At 31.1% G+C, this 19452-nt stretch overlaps 1 protein-coding gene across 1 annotated transcript; it reads left to right on the top strand.

The window, feature by feature from the left end:
* The first annotated feature begins 417 nt into the window (after positions 1–417).
* On the top strand, positions 418–19208 carry LOC117927241 (monoacylglycerol lipase ABHD6). The gene is made up of 4 exons (XM_034846693.1): positions 418–1253; positions 18104–18196; positions 18710–18777; positions 18862–19208. The coding sequence occupies exons 1-4, from the start codon at positions 630–632 to the stop codon at positions 19010–19012; spliced, it is 936 nt and encodes a 311-aa protein (XP_034702584.1). The 5' UTR covers positions 418–629; the 3' UTR covers positions 19013–19208.
* Positions 19209–19452: the final 244 nt, after the last annotated feature.

Below are 19452 nucleotides of genomic sequence, written 5' to 3' on the forward strand. Positions count from 1 at the left end.
TTGTAAGAGAGAAGATATTAGTTAAGCAATTTTTTGTTGTGGTTGCTTTCCTACTTGGCTAAAACTACGGTTTTGTTAATTACTTCCTTACTTACGATGTGTTATAATTTTCCAATAAAAAAATGCAAGTACCTTATTAACCACCTCACTTTAATTTGAAGGATTTAGGTAAGGATATAGAGACGTCCCAAATAAATACTAAATATGGAACCAAATGGTGAACAATGAGCGAGCTTAGCTTCCGAATATTATGGCACCCTAATTTTGTGTTTCATTTCTCTTCAAAGCTCTTCTTGCTGATGATATGCCGAAAGTCACGATTGATGTTAACAGTTTGTTGGCCCTTTGGCCATTTCAAGAGCAACTACCACCACCATTCCATTCTTTTTATTATCCATTCTCTATATACAATTCAACACTCCCTTTCTGAGTTTGTTGAGAGGGGAGGGTCCTTCATGAATGAACCCTCCATTGTTTCTCAGCTGCGTATCTTCTTTCATTGTAACGTGAAGTCTGTATCTTCAGGTTTGACACATTGGTCATACTCTAGCCAAAATTTCCAGAAGCATTGAACAAGAAAAAGAGTATATATCATATATCATAAAATATAGAGGGTACCTTTGGAAAAGATGGCAAAATGCTTCAGCTTTGCAGCATCCAGAGACTGGTGGTACCGATACTCTTTCACAAGCGCTGGCCTCAGGTCAGTGTTAACCGATCTTGGGGAGGGGACAGTGATGCATTGTTGGGTGCCAAAATGTCATAGGCAAACCAAACCCAACCTTGTCCTTGTCCACGGCTTTGGAGCCAATGCAATGTGGCAGTATGGCTACCTTCTAAGACACTTCATCCAGCGCTTCAACATTTATGTTCCGGACCTGCTCTTCTTTGGAAGCTCCTTCACGACAAGGCCGGAGCGTACGGAGGCGTTCCAAGCTGAGTGCGTGATGAAGATGATGGAGGCACATGGGGTGAGGAAAATGAACTTGGTTGGGGTGAGTTATGGTGGTTTTGTGGGGTACAACATGGCGGTGCAGTTCCCGGAGGCTATGGAGAGGTTGGTGCTGTGCTGCACTGGCGTATGCTTGGAGGAGAAGGATATGGAGCAGAGTTTGTTTGCGGTTTCAGATTTGGAGGAAGCTGCCAGCACTCTGATGCCTCAGACGCCCGAGAAGCTCAGGGAACTGATGAAGCTTTCCTTTGTCAAGCCAGTTAAGGGCGTGCCCAACTATTTCCTCACTGATTTTATAGATGTAAGTCCCCTCAACATATGCCTCTGTTCTTACAGTTTTCCTAGACTAATTGTTTCCAAATTACTTCTCATTATAATATAGTTTGTTTTGTGTTGTGGTTTTACATTAGTTATATACTATGTTGTCTGAAATCTAGGTGTCATACTATTTGGTTAAAACTTAGGATACCTTCTATATATATGTTGAGTGTACCAACAGGGGAGGACGTTAATAAAATCATCAATTTGGATTGAATCTCCTCCATGTTACTTTACTTTTTAAAGATGATATAAGAACTTTACCGTCTCCTCCCGTTCTTTTTTTTTTTTTTCGCCATCACTAAGTCTAGATCCTCAATATCCCTCCTTAAATTAGACATTTTGATTTCTTGTTCACCTTGATTATCTCACCTCCATAACTGTAATTTTCCTCTCCAAACTCTTAGGTCTTGTTTCATATTCCCCTAATCAGTTTTGTTCTTTGATTTCCACCTTGCAGTGCTCTTGTTATAGATCCCAAATTGTACATATTAGTTGTCAGTGCATTGTAGGATGTGACAACAACTAGGCCTGAAATCTCTTACAGTGTAAATAAGGTTTGTTAATTGAAGTTTAATCCTTTAGAAGCTCATTGCAAGGTTGTTGAAAGGATCTTGATGGTAGAGGTTCAACATATAGTATTTGGGATTCTAGTTTTTTATTAGTTATACTGGAGTTGTATGGAATTCAAGGGTCATAATATGATTTTCTTATCTTAGATGTTGTTAGAAAGATTGTTAGGACATTTGATGTATATACATGTTGATCATACAATAATCAATTCAAATAAAATCTTCTCTTAGTTTCTTTACTTTTCTAAGACACATTTTTTAAAATTGGATATATGAAAAATCTTTTAGAGTTATGAGAATTTCTGTGATGCCAAAATTTAGGATACAACTCATTTCTTTGGGAGAATCTAATAAACCGTCCAAAAAGAAGCACATAATACACCTTCAATTCATATGCTAATTGTGATAGATATGAATAGCAACAAGATAGGTCACCCCATCCCGTTTACGTAAGGTAATTCCCATCCCCACCCTAAAAAAAAAAAAAAAAGGGATGAGATGTGGGGACTAAGTACGAGAATTCTCATACCCACCTTGTCTCGACCTATTAATCTTCTTTAAAAAAAATAAATTTGAATTACATTAAAAATAAATATATTTTAAAAATAAATAAAATATTATAATTTTTATAGCTTATTTTATTTAAAAGTAGATTTTAAAATTATTTTTTAAAAATTAGTTATATATATAATTGAGACAGTTCATGACAAGGTCATATAAGGTAATACCCAAACCCACTCCGAATTCATCTTAGGTTTTAAAAAAAAAATCCTAAACCCATTCATAACCTATTTATTTTAATTTCAAACTCATCCCTTTAGGGGCAATGTAGGGTGATATTTTGAAAAAACTTGCCTCATTGCTATTATTACTAATAGACAATGAAGGATTTAAATGTTGATGTTTTTTTAATCTAATGAAATTGCCTTATTTTTTTAACATAAGTAAGGGTACCAAAGCCCTTTCAAAAATTGATGGAGGATCTATGAAAAAATATGGTTCAATGTCATGTTGGTCTAACAAGAAACTAAAATATTTATCTTAGCTATGATCCCTCTTACTTAAAATACCAAAGAAAATGAAGATATAGTTATGAATAATATAAATAAAAACATTAATAGGTAGAGCAAAATTGACACTTATTGGTTATAGTATAATTTGCTTTAGCATAACAGACCATTTATAAATACTCTTAAAATTTTAAAAAGGAAAAATAAAAGAAAATTTTATTTTATAAATATATTAGTTGAAATGGCTTTATGATGCATTCAGTGGTAGATATTTAATTTATTTTTATTTTGTGAGAAATAAGAAATATTAACTAATGTGGTGAGAAAATAAAGATTCCTAGAGAGTTAACAAATATTGACTATTAATACCTCTATTTTTGTGCATGCTAAAATGATTTTATAAATATTTAATTGTAGTATTAGTTTGTTATATCCTATAGGAGCTTGCACGTAATTAAAATTATTCTAATCAATACATTTTATTTATGTAAAATTTAAGAGAAACAAACATATATAAGATGTAACTAATTTTAACAAAAGAATATAATACAATTATTTAGAAAATAATTGATGTGACATATTTAGGACTATCAATGTTCCTTGCCATGATTAAATTAAGTGTATATGACTAAAAAATAAAGCGGGATACAATTATGCACCTTGATAAATAAGTGTCCTTTGTAAACATTTTTTTATTTTTTATTTTTATTTTTAAAAATAAATAAATTTTGTATAAAAGGTGACAACTTTGATTTTTAAAAATTTTAAAATTTTATACAATTAAATTTTTAATACTTCGATTTTTTTAAATTGCTTTTAAAATCATTATTTTTTCAATGTAAGTCTTTAAAATGTTTTGTATCTTTCATAAAAGTTACTATTATTTTTTATTTTAAAAATAAATAAATAAAAAATAAATCCAAATCAATACTAAATATTGGTTTTTGGATTAATAAATCCATGAGTAACCAAGAAGGCAATAATTATTTAAGCGCAATGTAGTAGTCCTAGGTTCTTGCTTGAGACCATAGGTGGATTTTCTAGGATGATAACATGAGTAGGATGAGATTGATCAATGAATTAGGACGTTGTTTCATAAAAAAACTTAATTGGAAGGAGTTGCAAGCAAAATTGCATTGTTCATCTCAAGTCAAATTTTCCACAAAGGTAAGAGCAAGATGTAATACCGTTGAAATTATAATTCAACTTAAAGTCAAATTAGATGAATTTTAGAAATAGTAGAAATTGTTATTTATTTAGGTTTCTTATATTAATTAGGACTCCTAGTCTAATATGAATTGAAGTCATAGTGCAAGTATGATTAGTTTATTAAAAATGTAGGTCTGTTATTACATTGAAAAGAATAGAGTGCAATAAATAATACTTTAGTATAAATATTAATAATTGTGTGGGTTCCAACAAGCAATATCAAAGCTAGAAGATTAGGGAAAGTGAAAGGCCAAATCAGAGTTATAAAACCTAGGAATGTGTAAAATAACAAGAAAGTTACAATTTTGTTGGTGAAATTATGACTACTAATAATAACTCAATTCATCCTCAACTCCCAAAATTCATTAGTATTTTGATAATTGGGGAATTTAGATGCATGTTTAATTTAAATCTTAGGATTTTATGAGATTTAGAGTGCATTTGGTAGTGATCTAGGAAGTGTTTATACATAACCTTTCTAACATTGAAATTTTTTATCTTTCAAGTATTAGAAAGAGTAGAAACAATTCTTAAAATCACTACCAAATGCACTCATAGTGAACAATTGTTACATTGAAGCAATTGATTCAAAAACTTCGAGGCATTATCAAAGGAGTAGAAATATTTATTAAAAGATTTTTAAAAGAAATATTAGAAGGTGCTCTATGTAATATTCCAAGTAGTAAATGAATCCATATTTAAGAAAATCTTAGAGACAAGAACAATAAAGGAGACATCGGTTACTCTAAAAAAATTATATGAAGGTGATAGTCATGTTAGGCAAGTGAAGTTGCAAACATTAATAGATGAATCGAATCTCCCTACATGAATGACTCTGAATAAATCTCAAATTATTTTGATCGAGTACCAATCATTATAAACCAGATGTGGGATAATGGTGAGAAGTTTGATTATCAATGAATAATAGAGAAAGTTATGTGATCTTTAAGTACAAAATTCGACTATGTTTTTGCAACAATTGAAAACAGTAAAGATATATTCACTCTCATATTTGAGGAGAATGTGAGTTCATTGTGATTGAATGAATAACAATAAATCAAATAATCAACTGTACTAAGTAGCAAGCATTGCAAAGTAGAGCATTTATAAGAGGTTGTGATGGCTAACATGGTGGTAGAGGTCGTGGTCGAGGCAAGGGTAGAGGAGGACACAACAAGTTCAACAAATAGAAATGGAGATTGTGACATAAATTGTTCGAAAGGAAGGACCAACACTCGTAGACCTAAAGACAAGTCATGTATAAAATGTTTCAAATGCAAAAGATATGGACACTATAAGCCAAAATGTTGAACGAAATTGTAGTATGAACAAGTAGAGTAGGCAAACACAACTAAGAAAAAGTTGAATTTGGTACTAGCCTTTAATGTAGCAACATCAAATTTAGAAACAAAGATGTTTAGTACCTTAATATAAGATGCAACAATCACATGTGAGGTAGGAAAAATTTGTTTTCACAATTAGATGAATAAGTTAGAGGCAAAGTTAATTTTGGAAACAAATCCAAAGTCTTGATCATGCACAAAGGTAATGTTAGAATATGTTCTAAAGATAGTACTAATGTTATTATGGAAAATAATTTTTTTGTTCCAAGTTTTTTTTTTTTTTGGAATTTATTGAGCACGTGACAATTAATAGAAAATGGGCCTAGCATTAATATTTCTAATGGAGTTTTCATCCTTAATGATAAAAATAAGAAGACAAAGAAGATGACAAAAAAAGAATTTTTCCTATTTTTCTTCAAATAAAAACTTTATTTGGTTTGAAGGTAACAATGGAAGATAACATTTGGCTTTGACATATTTGTTTTAATTATCTCAATTCGCATGGGTTGAAGTTGTTGGTGTTGAAGAAAATGGTAATAGGATTACTAATGATTGATAATCAATGTCTCATTGGGAAACAACATAAGAATTCTTTTCAAATTGGAAGATCTAGAAGCGCTAAGCAACCATTAGAGTTCATGAATACAAATATATGTGATCCTAGAGAGGTAAAATCTCTTGGTCACTAAAAATATATTTTGACTTTTATAGATGATTTTATGTGAAAAAAACTTGGATTTATTTGTTAAAAGAAAATTTTAAGGCGTTTAACAAGTTTAAAGAATTCAAAATTCTTGTTAAAAGACAAAGTAGTTGTAATATTAAGATATTGAGATATAAAAGAGGAGGAGAATTAACTTTCAATGGATTTTATAATTATTGCAAAAGTCGGGGTATTCAATGATAGTTGACAAGTAGCTATAAACATGCATAAGCAAATGGTATAGTTCAAAGGAAGAACAAAACCACTATGGAGATGACAAAAAGCATACGGAGGGCCAAGTCATTTTCTAAAGTATTTTGGGCAGAAGCTATTACATATGCGGTGTTCTTCTTGAATAGGTGTCCTACTAAAGTAGTCTTTGGAAGAATACTTAAGGAAGCTTGAATTAGTCATAAGCAAGAAGTTTTCCTTTTATGAGTCTTTGGGTGTATTTCATATTCCCATATACCAAAGAGCATAAGAAAAAGTTTGATGATAAAAATGAGAAGTGTATTTTCATTAGCTACAATGATGTACTAAAGGTTACAAACTATATAATCTAGAAATAGGATAGTTGATTATGAGTAGAGATGTTCAATTCCTAAAGAATGAGAGTTTGACAAGGATAAAAATAAAGTAAGGAAAAAGGAGTTTTTATTTAAGTGTATTTGCATATTGTGATCTGAAATGAATGAAGAAATTTAATCAATATAGAAGAACAATAAATGGGAAATAACTACTTTACCAGTTAGAAAGAAGCTTATAGGTGTTAAATATATATATAAGACATAGTATAAACTTAATAGTAAAGTTGATCGATTTAAGGTAAGATTGGTGACAAAAGGCTACAAACAAAAGCCAACATTTATTATTTTAAAGTTTTTATACCAATTTCTAGGCTAGATACCATTCACATGAGAATTGCATTTACTACTCAAAAAGGTGAAAAGTTTACCAAGTGGATGTGAAGTTAGTTCTTTTAAATGGTGTACTTAAAGAAGAGGGTTTTGTTGAACAACCACCAAAGGAAAGGCAAGAGAGACAAGTTTATGAACTTAAAAGAATTGTATGGATTAAAGCAGACACCACGTGTTTGGTACACGTGGATTGCTGCTTATTCATTACAACATGGATTTCAAAACTATCATTTTTAGCACACATTTTACATCAAGTCAAATTTTAATGGTGGTGTAGTTTTTGTATGCCTCTATGTAGATGATTTAATTTTTATAGGAAATTGTCAACAAATGTTTGAAAATTTTAAGGAAGCAATGATACAACAATTTAAGATGATGGATTTGGGATTAATGACATATTTTTCTTGGAATTGAAGTCCAAAAAATGGATGATGATATCTTCATCTCACAAAAGAAATATGCTATATACATTCTAAATCAATTTAAGGTGGAATCATCATCAATAACTCATACTTCTATTCCAAGTGACTAGAGATAAAAAAAAAGTCATTGGAGAATTAGTAAATTCCACATATTTTAAGGGCATAGTAGAAAGTCTTCGTTATTTGACTTCTAATATACCAAATATTGCTTATGGAGTAGCAATTATTAGTTAATTTATGGAAAAAACCATATTAGTCACACTTGCAAGTAACAAAACGAATTTTGAGGTATATAAATGGTATTCATGATCATGAAATTTTCCACTTCTACTCTAGCAACTTCAGTTTAGTGGGCTATACATAGGTAGGTGATTTAAACACAAGAAAGAGTAATGTTGGGTATGTTTTTATTTTTTAATTTAATATTGGAACAAAATTAATCTCATGGTCGTCAAAGAAGTAACAAATTATAGCATTATCAACTGTTGAAGCTAAATATATGACAGTTGCTTCCGCAACATGTCAAGTAGTTTGGTTTGGTAAAATGCTTAGTGAGTTAAAGCTTGAACAAAAAGGCCCTACAAAGATTTTTTGTGATGATAAGTTTGTTATTGCATTAACAAATAATGCAATGTTTCATGGTAGAAACAAACGCGTAAGTCATTATATTAGGGAACTCGTGAAAAATGATGAGATTAAGCTCAAGTTATGTAGATCATAATATCAAATTCCATGTATTTTTACAAAGCTACTAAAGAGAGACATGTTTGACAAGTTAAAGATAATGCTTGGTGTGATTGACTTTAAAGTTCGGATTAAGCAAGGCTATTGAAATTATAATCCAACTTAAAGTCAAATAAGGAGAATTTTAGGAATTTGAGAAAAATTAGGAGTTATCATTTATTTAGGTTTCTTATGTTAAGTTGAACTCCTAGTCTAATATGAATTGAAGTCATATGTACAAGTATAATTTGTTTATTATAAATATAAATTTGTTATTATCTTCAAAAGAGAGAGAGAAGAAAATGCAATAAATAATATTTTAGTAAAAAATCAATCCCCAATGGTGTGGGTTCTAGCAGTGGTTGGCTTAGCAACTAGTTTGACTGCTTCTTGATAATCCATGTAAGAATAATAGTGAAGCCTTTGGGAACCGGAAAAAAAAAAAACGCTTCATGCATGGTAACACTCCCATTTGAATTTCTTTTAATAGAACACATTCATTTGCATCCGATATGTTATAAGAAGGATATGATGGAGCTAGTTCCCAAGTTCCATTTTGGAGAAAGCATTAATTTCATTTATCACAGCTTGACACCATTAAGGGTTAATGATGGCTAGAGATGCACAATTAGGTTTAACAAAATCTGGAAAGGGGTGCTTAGTTGTTGAATATACTTGTTTAGACATAAAAATAGTCTTCTACGACTTGGTTACCATTGTGTGTATTCAAGCTAATTGTTGGACAATAGGTATGGAATATGAAGATAGTGAAAAAGAAAAATGGGTAGACAATGGCTCATTAGATGAAGAATCACCATGTTAATCGCTCATAGAATGGAAATTAAGAGAATGAGAGGGAGATTTGGTTTGAGGTGTGAAAATATTAAAGTATGGCAGGAAAAGGTGAACATGTGGACCATACATGTACTATAAAAGTTGAAAACCAAGAGACACGTGAATAAGTTATAAAGAGAAACACACGTGTTAAACAAATTTGAGATTATGAGAAACACAATCTATTGAAAAAGACATCAATACTATTTAAGAACTTAAATGTTGATATTAGCCCCAAAAAATTCATGGTTTAGGTCTAGAGTCCAACTTGTGCATGGTGTAAATTAAGTTTAATCCAAGGAAGATAAAAACACCTAAAAGAATGAAATTTGGAGTAATTGGGCAAGGAATGGAAAATATTAGGATTAGAACACCTTAATCTTATTTTCTTAAAGTGACAATAAATGAATATTAAAAAAAATTTTAAAATTAAAACATAAGAATATACGAGATTTATAGTGGTTCACTCTCAATGTGAGAGTTACGTTCACTTACAGCCATTGCAAATTTTCACTATGATTAAATGGAGATTATAAGAGAATCATAAATGCCTCACCCTCTAGGTTTTACTCTCTGTATTTCTCCATCTCTCTTAATAGCACCAACCTCTCTTAGTCGACTACCCTAAACATAACATAATTAAGGTAACTAAATTACATGTGTAAAATCCCTAAAAGACCCCAACTTAAATACCCTTATTAAATTTTGTCAATTAACATGCTATCTCTATATAGGGTCAATTTGTGTCAGGACAATCATTGTTAGGATAATAATTAAGCTCCACACATCTTAACAATTTCCCACTTGGAGACTAATCCATCATCAACTATCTCCACCTACAATGGTTAGGACTTCTCAATCCTCAATAGAGTAGTCCAACTAAAGTTACGCATAACTCCAGTTTCTCAATTGTCATAGGCTTTGTCAACATATCAGTTAGATTTCGATTCCCTTGAATTTTCTCGAGTGCTAAAACTCCATCTTCCAAAGTTGATCTTATGAAGTAATATCAAACTTGTATGTGCTTTGTCCTAGTATGATAAATTGGATTCTTTTCCAAATAAATGACACTCTAACTATCATAATGCAACACACTTAGCTCATACTTGTGACCAAATTCTTCTAAGAAAGACTGCAACCATATAATTTCTTTGCTAGCCTCTATTATAACATACTCTACTTCAATAGTAGAGAGTGCAACTATCTCCTAAAACTTTGATACTCAATTGACTACGGTACCACCCAGAGTATGAACATATCCTATGTTATATCACTAGCCATATCAATGTCTACATACCCTTGCAAGCCCAAATCTAACTTCCTAAAATACAAAGTCGACTCTACAGTACCACTAAAATACCTGAGAATTCACTTCACTATCTCCTAATGTTGTTTTCTTAGATTACTTATATATCCACTCACACCTCCACTACATGTGCTATATCCGATTTAATGTAAACCATGACATACATAAGACTGTCAATAGTAGAGGCGTAAGACACTTTGGCTATGTAAACCTGCTCCTGCTCAGTTGAGGGTGACTAATCTTTGGATAGTCAGAAGTGACTAACCAAAGGGGTACTCACAGGCATCACTCGAGCCCTATTAAATTTGCTAAGTAATTTTTTCACATGTTTTTCTTGTGATAGCTTAAGGACTTCCCTGTCTCTAGTTATCCTTATCCCAATGATTTATTTTACAAAGCCCAAATACTTCATTACAAACTCCTCTGATAAATTTTTTCCTTTTTAGTTTTTTATCTCATGTATGCTATAGCCCCCATAATCAACAAATCATCAACATATAGTAATAAAATAATGTATGAGCCATCAAACCTCTTAACATAACAATAATGATTTCCCTAACACCTAAAAAACCATTACTGCTCACAAAGTTGTCAAACTTCATATACCATTGTCTTAGAGCCTGTTTCAATCCATATAGACTCTTTTGTAGTTTATACACAATTTTTTCTTTTCCTTGAACTTAAAACCCCTGTGGCTGATGCATGCAAATTCTTCCTTTAAATCACCATGAAAAAATGTCGCTTTTACATCCATTTGTTGTAAGTGTAGTTCTTCTTTTGCCACTAACCCATGTATTGTTCTAATAGTGGTCACTTTGACCACTAGAGAGAAAATCTCTTTGTAACCAATGCCTTCCTTTTTCTAAAAGCCTTTTACTACTGGCCTTACTTTGTACGTCTTGCTACCATCATATTCTTCCTTTATCCGATATACCCATTTATTCTATAAAGTGTTTTCCTTTTGGTAGCTCTAACAACTACCATGTTTGATTAGATATCAACGAATCCATCTTATCCCTCATGGTTAACTCCTACTTGTTTGATTCATCAACTTACATTGCTTCTTCATAACTCTCTAGTTCACCTCTATCAGTAAGAAAAATGTAGTTAAGTGAAGGAGAATATCTTTACGTTGGCTTAACAATTCTAGAAAATCTTGCTGGGTTCAGTCATGGGAGTAGGTTGATTTACTTCTAGGGCTACATTCTCTTGATCTTTTAGGGATGTGGTTTCTTGAACTTCATGGAGATTCACTAGTAAATCATGCACTAGAAAAAATTTCAAGAAAACTACCTCAGGCATCCTTACTTCAAAATCTACATTATTTAAAACTTTGCACAACCTATCCTTATAGAGCACTTGCTCATTGAATATCACATCTGATTCGTCCCCAATTGGTGTACCTTTGATTCAGTGCTCAAACGGGAATTATCAACAAAATTTATAAACCTAATTCACCATATACTAGGGTAGCATAGCTAGCATAGCATAGTGGTTCTAGGATCGTCCACAGGGATGAGTTTTCATTTCACACATGATATTAGTTTAAAGAATTGGATTAGTGTTTTTTCTTTTATAAGTTAGCTTTTAAAAGAAAACATAATGATGGTTGAAAAAAGTTTGGTTTTAAGCTAACCAAAAATAGTAACTGATATTAATTATAAAGAAAAGGTTTCTTAGAGTTTCAGGTCACTTGGTTCAGGTTCCTTATACAAAAGGGGAGATTTTGGATCTTTTCCTTGCATTAGGGATTTAACCTATAGTTATCCTCCCAGTCGGTGTGTTACAACTGCTTCCCATTAATGGTTTCAACGCTAAATTCCTCTCACTAATGCATCTTGCAATGGCTCGTACCTCTCACCTAGTATTTACCATTCAAAGTGATCCTTAACCTTGGATTACCCTTCAAAAGCTCGCAGGAGATAACTAATGGATGTCTCCAGGGAGTCCGAAAGCTTACCAAGCGTTGGCTATTCTAGGTAATCCTATATTTAAACCACCTCCTAGAGGCTTGCAAGAGATAACTAGTGGATCTCTATGTATTGAGTCTGAAAAGCTTACCAAGTGTTGGCCCAGGTGATTATAAAGGATTTTAAGTTAACCAAAAATATAAAAACCATTAACGGGTCACAGCCTTCTCTTCATTAAAAACTGAAACAAGGAAAGCTCCCACTTTTGTATCCGGGTCCCTTACCTAGTTTCCTTTAGTCCAAGAAACACAAAGACTAGCCACTCATCCTCTGAGAAAACGTCCTCAAAGGTTGTTTGGCTAGAAAGAAAATACAATCAAAATGAGTAGGTAAGGCAAAGCAAAGCTCTGTATATTTCTTACTAAAAATGTGCAAGCGATCACCAAGAATTTCTTCCAAGATTCTATGATAGATATTACAAAAAGAGATATGCTAAGACATATAGGCTATGTTTGGTTCCCAGGAAATTTAAGGGAAATAAAATACAAAGGAAAACTAGAAGGAAAGAAAAAGTGAAGGAAAATAAAAAATAGATTAAAAATTGATAAATTATTTTTTTGTTACTTCAAAATCATTTTATTTATTTTAACTCATCAATATAAAGATTAAATAATTTAAAAATACATAAATTTTTAATTATTTTTAATTATATTTGATTTTCTTTGATATTTTTCATAGGATAACCAAACATTAAAAAAAAAACATTTTCCTTTGCATTTTTTTTTCTTTCCTTAGTATTTTCCAAGAACCAAACATAACCATATAGAAAGATATCTTTAACCCCTCAATTAGATATCCTAAATATCTAAAAAGATCTTTAGCTGATTACAATGAGAGAATAGATAATTACATAAAATATCTTGAGGTAAAAAAAATCTAACGGAGTCGATGCAAAAATATCTAAAGATTATAGGAAGATTTCGCAAGGTTGCAAAAATTTTGCAAGATTGAAACGGGGTTGTGAAATTTCCTTCTGTTTCGCAAGGCTAAAAAGGGGTTGTGAAAATTCCTTTTGGCTTGAGAAAATTTCGCAAGGGGTTGAGAAATTCTTCAGTGTTAGATTCTTTCTCTGCTTCTCTTCCTTGCATACTTGATTGATTTGGCAAAGGCTTCGAAGCTCTCCCAAAACTTGGATTCTTCATGTAGTTTAGCTTCAATCTTGCTTTGCCATGAACTATACCAAGTTCTCCCTCATTCTTGGCTTGTTTTAATGATAAAAAAGCTATCAAAAACATCAAAACTTGCCAAAAACTGATTAGTAATACTTGCAAGGGTCCTTAATGTGCCAATTGAGTTAAAAGGTAATAAATACTACTCAAAAGTGTTTAAAAGAGTTTATAAGAAGCTATAAAAGAGCACTTTTTGAGTAGCAATCAACATCCCTACTTTTGATGATCTTCTGATTTTGGTCATCCCATAAATGATAACCAAACTCGGTGCCATCTAACCAATAAAGAAACATTTCTTAGATTTCGGATCAAGTTTTCTTCTAGCAATAACATCAATGTGAACATAAGAAAGACAACTAAACACTTTCGAAAAGAAAGGTTTATTTTTTGGCACACCAAACCTTTTCAGGTATTTTGCAATACAAAGGAATTGAAGGACCTTTATTGATCAAGTAAGTTGCGTTGTTAAATGCATCTACTCAAAATGTCTTAGGCAATTTAAGGTCTTATTCATCCTTTTAGCCACACCATTTTGTTGAGGTTTTCTCAGAATAATTATTGTCATCTTGATCCTATTCTTAGTGCAATACCACTTAAAATTATCATTAATGCATTCCTCCCATTATAAACCTTTAAAAAGTGGAAGGCTATGGTTGAGAATGAGATGAAGATTTCCTTGAGAATTTCGTTGTCCTTTTTTTCGGTGCCCTACAGTGCCTCTTTATGTGACTTATGATCGCATAGTTCCAACACTCCACATTCTACCCAGATCTAGAATTACTTTTTCCATTCCTCGACTTCGATCTACCTTTATTCTGGTTAGAACTTTTGTCATTCCCTCTACCCTTACTCTTGAGATTAATGGCAAAACTTGATGTTGACGTTTCACCTCGAATCAATTTTATGAACCACCTAAACAAAAATGTGATTCCTAACATCATTAAAATTCAACTTGGAATTGCCTCTAGAGTTACTAATTACTGCCCTCATGGGCTCAGAACTATTTGGTAGAGACATCAAAAGAATTAAAACATGAACCTCATCATTGAAATCAATTTCAACAAATGACAATTGATTAATAATTATGTTGAACTTATTGAGATATGTTGCCATTAAAGCACCTTCTCCCATCTTTAAATGAAATAATTTCTTCATGAGAAATACCTTATTATTCGCAGATGGTTTCTCATACATATCAGACAATACCTTCATCAATTCCATAGTTGATTTATCCTTTACTACATTATGAGCAATCTTCTTTAATAATGTTAATTGAATAATACCCAACACCTATTTATCAAGGAGACCCCAATCTCCATCTAACATCCCTTCTAGTTTCATTCTCAAAAATGGTAGATGAAGCTTCTTACCATATAGATAATCTTTGATTTGCATTCTCTAGGAAGCAAAATCTATACAATCAAACTTCCCAAATCCATCCGTCAAACCAACTTCTCTAGCCATTGCTCTTAATCACAACTAAATGCACTAATTCCAGTTGTTAGGATTAAAATACCCTAATCCTATTTTCCAAAAGCGATAATAAATGAATATAAAAAAAAATTAAAACAAAAGAACACACAAGATTTATAGCGGTTCACTCTCAATGTGAAAGCTACGTCCACTTGCAGTCATTTTAGATTTTCACTATGATGAAATGGAGATCACAAGAGAATCACAAACACTTCATCCTCTAGGTTTTGCTCTCTACATTTCTCTATCTCTCTCAATTGCACTAATGTTTCCCTGTCACCTACCTTAAATATAACATAATTAAGGTAACCAAATTACATATGTAAAATCCCTAAAATACCCTAACTTAAAATATCCTTACAAAATTTCATCAATCTCCATGCAATCTGTATGTTGTCTCTACATAGGGTTAATCTACGTCAGGGAGATCACTGTCAGGATAATAATTAGGCTTTTGACATCTTAAAAAAAATAACATTCAAAAGAAAATTTGTGTTGGAGAGAAGTAGAATGGGTAGATAGTTAATAGGATAATTAGCTACTTGGAAAACATGAGGCTAAAAAAAAAAAAAAACATTATAGATAACTACTGAGCTAGTTTAAAACACATATATGTTTCTTAGCAAAACCATTATACTAAGAAATGTGAGAAAGGATATGAAGGTATTGAATACAATAGTTGGCAAAAAGTCTTTTGAGACCTCAATATTCATGACCATCATAAAAAAAAACAATCATCATTTTAGTTTTGAAGAAATTCTCAACAACAAAATTAAAGGTGGTAAAAATAAATAAATAAATGAAAAATGAAAACATCTTATTTAAAGCATAAAAGAAATAAACAAATATATTCAGTTTAGTTATCAACAAAATGTGAAACCTATTTAAAGATATAATAAGAATAGGTTTTTAAAAGTTAGATTAAGCAAGATCAAAAGGGTCATAAACTTGAAGAATAGTTTGTTTTAGTAAAGTCCCTATGCTTAAATCCTTTACAACATTAAATGAGCAAAGAATTCAATAGAAGAATTATTAGATTTACCAAATTTTGGGATAAAAATAAAATTCTTTTCATCGATGGGATACACAACACATTTGAGAGTGAAAATTTACCAAAGGGGATGATAAATTGGTGGAACCCATGTAAGACTTGAACCATCACCAAATATATATCCTATGATCCTTCATAGTCTTGATATAGAGAGAGAATAATAAGTTTGAGGTCACATGGCATGAGATTGTTGAATTTAGAAACCAACTCAAGTAGAGAAGGATGCATGATGGTGTAATATGTCATAGCAACATCATTATAAATAGAAAATGAATATGAGAACATTAACATATAGTATGTACTTACTTTCCATAGTATTGGCAAGCCACAACATTATTTTTTAAAAGGATTGAAGTTTCATTTGAAATTCTAGTTGAAGTTGTGGTTAAAATCCTATCACTGTTAACCAAATTGATTATTGGTTTTGGAAAAAAAGAAACTTAGATTATTATTGAATTTCTTGTCAGGTTTAAAATCATTGCTATAAATTAATACTTGATTAATAATTGCAAGTTTATTAGATATACTCTTAATAGTTTGAAGATATTATAAAATTGGCTTAATACCTTATCTTGAGAAAGATGGGTTGTCCTTCAATTGGATTATCTTTGTTCTAGAGCAATTTATATGGAGTTTAGCCTTTTGGTTTCAAGTTTCATGTTAATGAATCTAGGTTACTCCTACTCCTAATGACAAGGTTAAAAGACTGTGATGACTGGCAGTGAAGGGATAAGTTTATGCAAGAATATAAAGCATAGATAATGAATGTTGAATCAAGGTCCCCTCACACAGGCCTTTTTGAGTTCATACTAAACAACGATTGCCTATTTTCCGACCTTTTAGGACCCCCAATTTTATGCACATGAGAACTCATTTTTCTGCACACAATTGCGTGTCCCATGACCAGATTTCCTTTTTCTTCATTCAGTTTCCTTAATATTTGCAATAATGAAAAAAATTATAAAAAGTGATTTTTTTTTTTTTAACTTATTATTTTTCATTTTAAGGAGTATATTATCTTTAAATGGAAATTGTGAATGAAGACGAAGAATTTGCATAGTTGAAGGACATTATCTTATGTGCTGTTGTACCATTTTACTTTCATTATTGTCAATTTCATACTTGTTAGTTATGTAACTTGACTGGGTTGACTAGACCTAATTTTAACATATCAACTTTTAGACAAAGTTTGAGCAACAAATTTATTTATTGAATTAGGCTGAAGTTGGAAAAATTTTGGATTAGGTTCAACTACATCCCTAGTCTTGATTGTTTTATGTAATTACATGTAAAATATTTTGTCAAATGTGGGAAACTTTTAAACATTTATATTAATATGTGTGATGTTTCTCTTACCCAAGCAAAAAAAAAAAAAAATTGATTGAAAAGGATGAAATCATTCTCATTTTATAAATCTAATCCTAAACTTTTTTTAATTGTAAAATACCCCTTTTGGACAAAAATGTCCTTTTTTTCTTACAAAAATAATTTTTTGTTTTGAAACAAAGGTAAATAATCAATACGTTGAGGGATATTTATGTTAAAAAATAAATTACTTTTTAAGACAAAAAATGGAGGTTAGATTTATAAACGATATCTTTTTATCCATTTTAATAAATTATTTTTGAAGAAAATGGGGTAACATTGAGTTTAATTGATATGTAACTCAGATTTTCTCAAGTTTATTTTTATCATTATACATGTCTATAACAATTTAACGATTTAGTTTATCAAATATTTAAATATTTCTTTTCAAGCTAAGAGTATTTTTGAAACCATATTTGATCAAAAATTGTTTTTAAAATATTTCTTAAAAAAAAAAGTTCATTTGACCATGTTTTCTAAAACTTGTTTTTAAAAATTATTTTTAAGTTAAAGAATAAAAAATAGTTTTTAAAAATAAGCTTAAGAAAAGACAGCCAAATGGCTCCCCTTAAACTTCTAAAATTTTTAAAATAACCCATTTTAAGCATATTTTGCATGCGATTTTCATTTTCTATATTTACAAAGAAAATAACACTCTTTTTCACCAGAGCCATTGCTTTTTCTTCTTACAAATTCAGTCAATAAAAAGGTGAAAGTTACTGTTTTCTTGTAGATACGTTCAGTGACATATTCTCCGTTTGGACAGGTGATGTGCACGGATCATGTGGAAGAGAAGAGAGAACTGCTCCAGATGATACTCAAAGATCGAAAGCTTATTAATCTTCCTAAGATAACTCAGGTAACTATCAATCTTTCATTATCAGCCCAACAATAATATGTCAGTTCTAAATTAATCTATATAAATTTTTCTTTCCTACAACCATGAGGAGTTTTTAATAAACATTCAAATCAATTAGGAATCGCATTCAGAAGTTGAAAAATCATATCCAATCAATTTTGGAAGTTCAAAAGAAGTATGAAAGTTTGAAATCTTATACCGTGGCACTATCTAATTTCACTAAAAATGAAAAGTAAGGGCACAGTTTAACCTCGTAGTCGCCACTCTTCCTAAGACTTACAACGTTAGTACCAACATTTTTTCTCACGTTAGTGAGGTGTAGTTGTGTTCTTTTGTAGACGTCTCCTCAACAACTAGAAGGGACATGATCCAACTGCCATGAACTCATGAATTATGGACTTTTTCTTGATTGTTGGGTGTGAAAATGTACAAATTCTAGTGGAGTGGACTCATTCCTAGTTTTCATTTTTAAAATTTTTATTTTATACATTCTAATAAATCTTAATGAAGCAGCCAACACTAATAGTATGGGGAGACCAAGATCAAATATTCCCCATCGAATTGGCGTACAGATTAGAGAGGTAAATGAAGAAAAACTTCACCTACTTTTAGTTTGAATTACAAAGACACCGTTTTGAATTGTGAAATGTGAAATGTTGGAGTAGGCACTTGGGGGAGAATGCAAAGCTAGCAGTAATAAAGAACACAGGCCATGCAGTGAATTTGGAGAAGCCCAGGGAGTTTGCCAAGCACTTGAAATCATTCCTCATTGATTCTTCTCAGTCAGTCGCTTCCAAGGACGATCGTGTAGATTGAAATCATTCCTCATTGATTCACCTCTGTACCTTCTCATTATATAACTTCGTTTCCTGCCTTTTCCATAACTGCATTCAAAATTTTTGTCACCTTTTTTGTTTTCTAATCCACAAACTTGTAAAGTTTTGAGACGTTTGAGAGGTATGATACCTCTCCATTGTATTTATAAATAAAATACAAGTTATATATTTTGAGTAATAAGAGTTTTTTTTTTTTTTTTGTGAACAATTGAATAAATAAAATGGAATTTTGTATTTTGATTCATAGAGTATTCATGAAATTTTGTATTTATCAAAGTATAGAAAAAAGAAGAAAAAATAGATGGATTCTTTTTCAACGGAAATGGAATATATGCGAGGCGTTAATATTTTACATTTTTTACTCATTTAATATTTAATAATTGATATTTATTTTCAAATGATTGAAATCATGTTGAGAAA

Source organism: Vitis riparia, chromosome 12 (assembly GCF_004353265.1).
Source record: "Vitis riparia cultivar Riparia Gloire de Montpellier isolate 1030 chromosome 12, EGFV_Vit.rip_1.0, whole genome shotgun sequence".
Taxonomy (NCBI): Eukaryota; Viridiplantae; Streptophyta; class Magnoliopsida; order Vitales; family Vitaceae; genus Vitis; species Vitis riparia.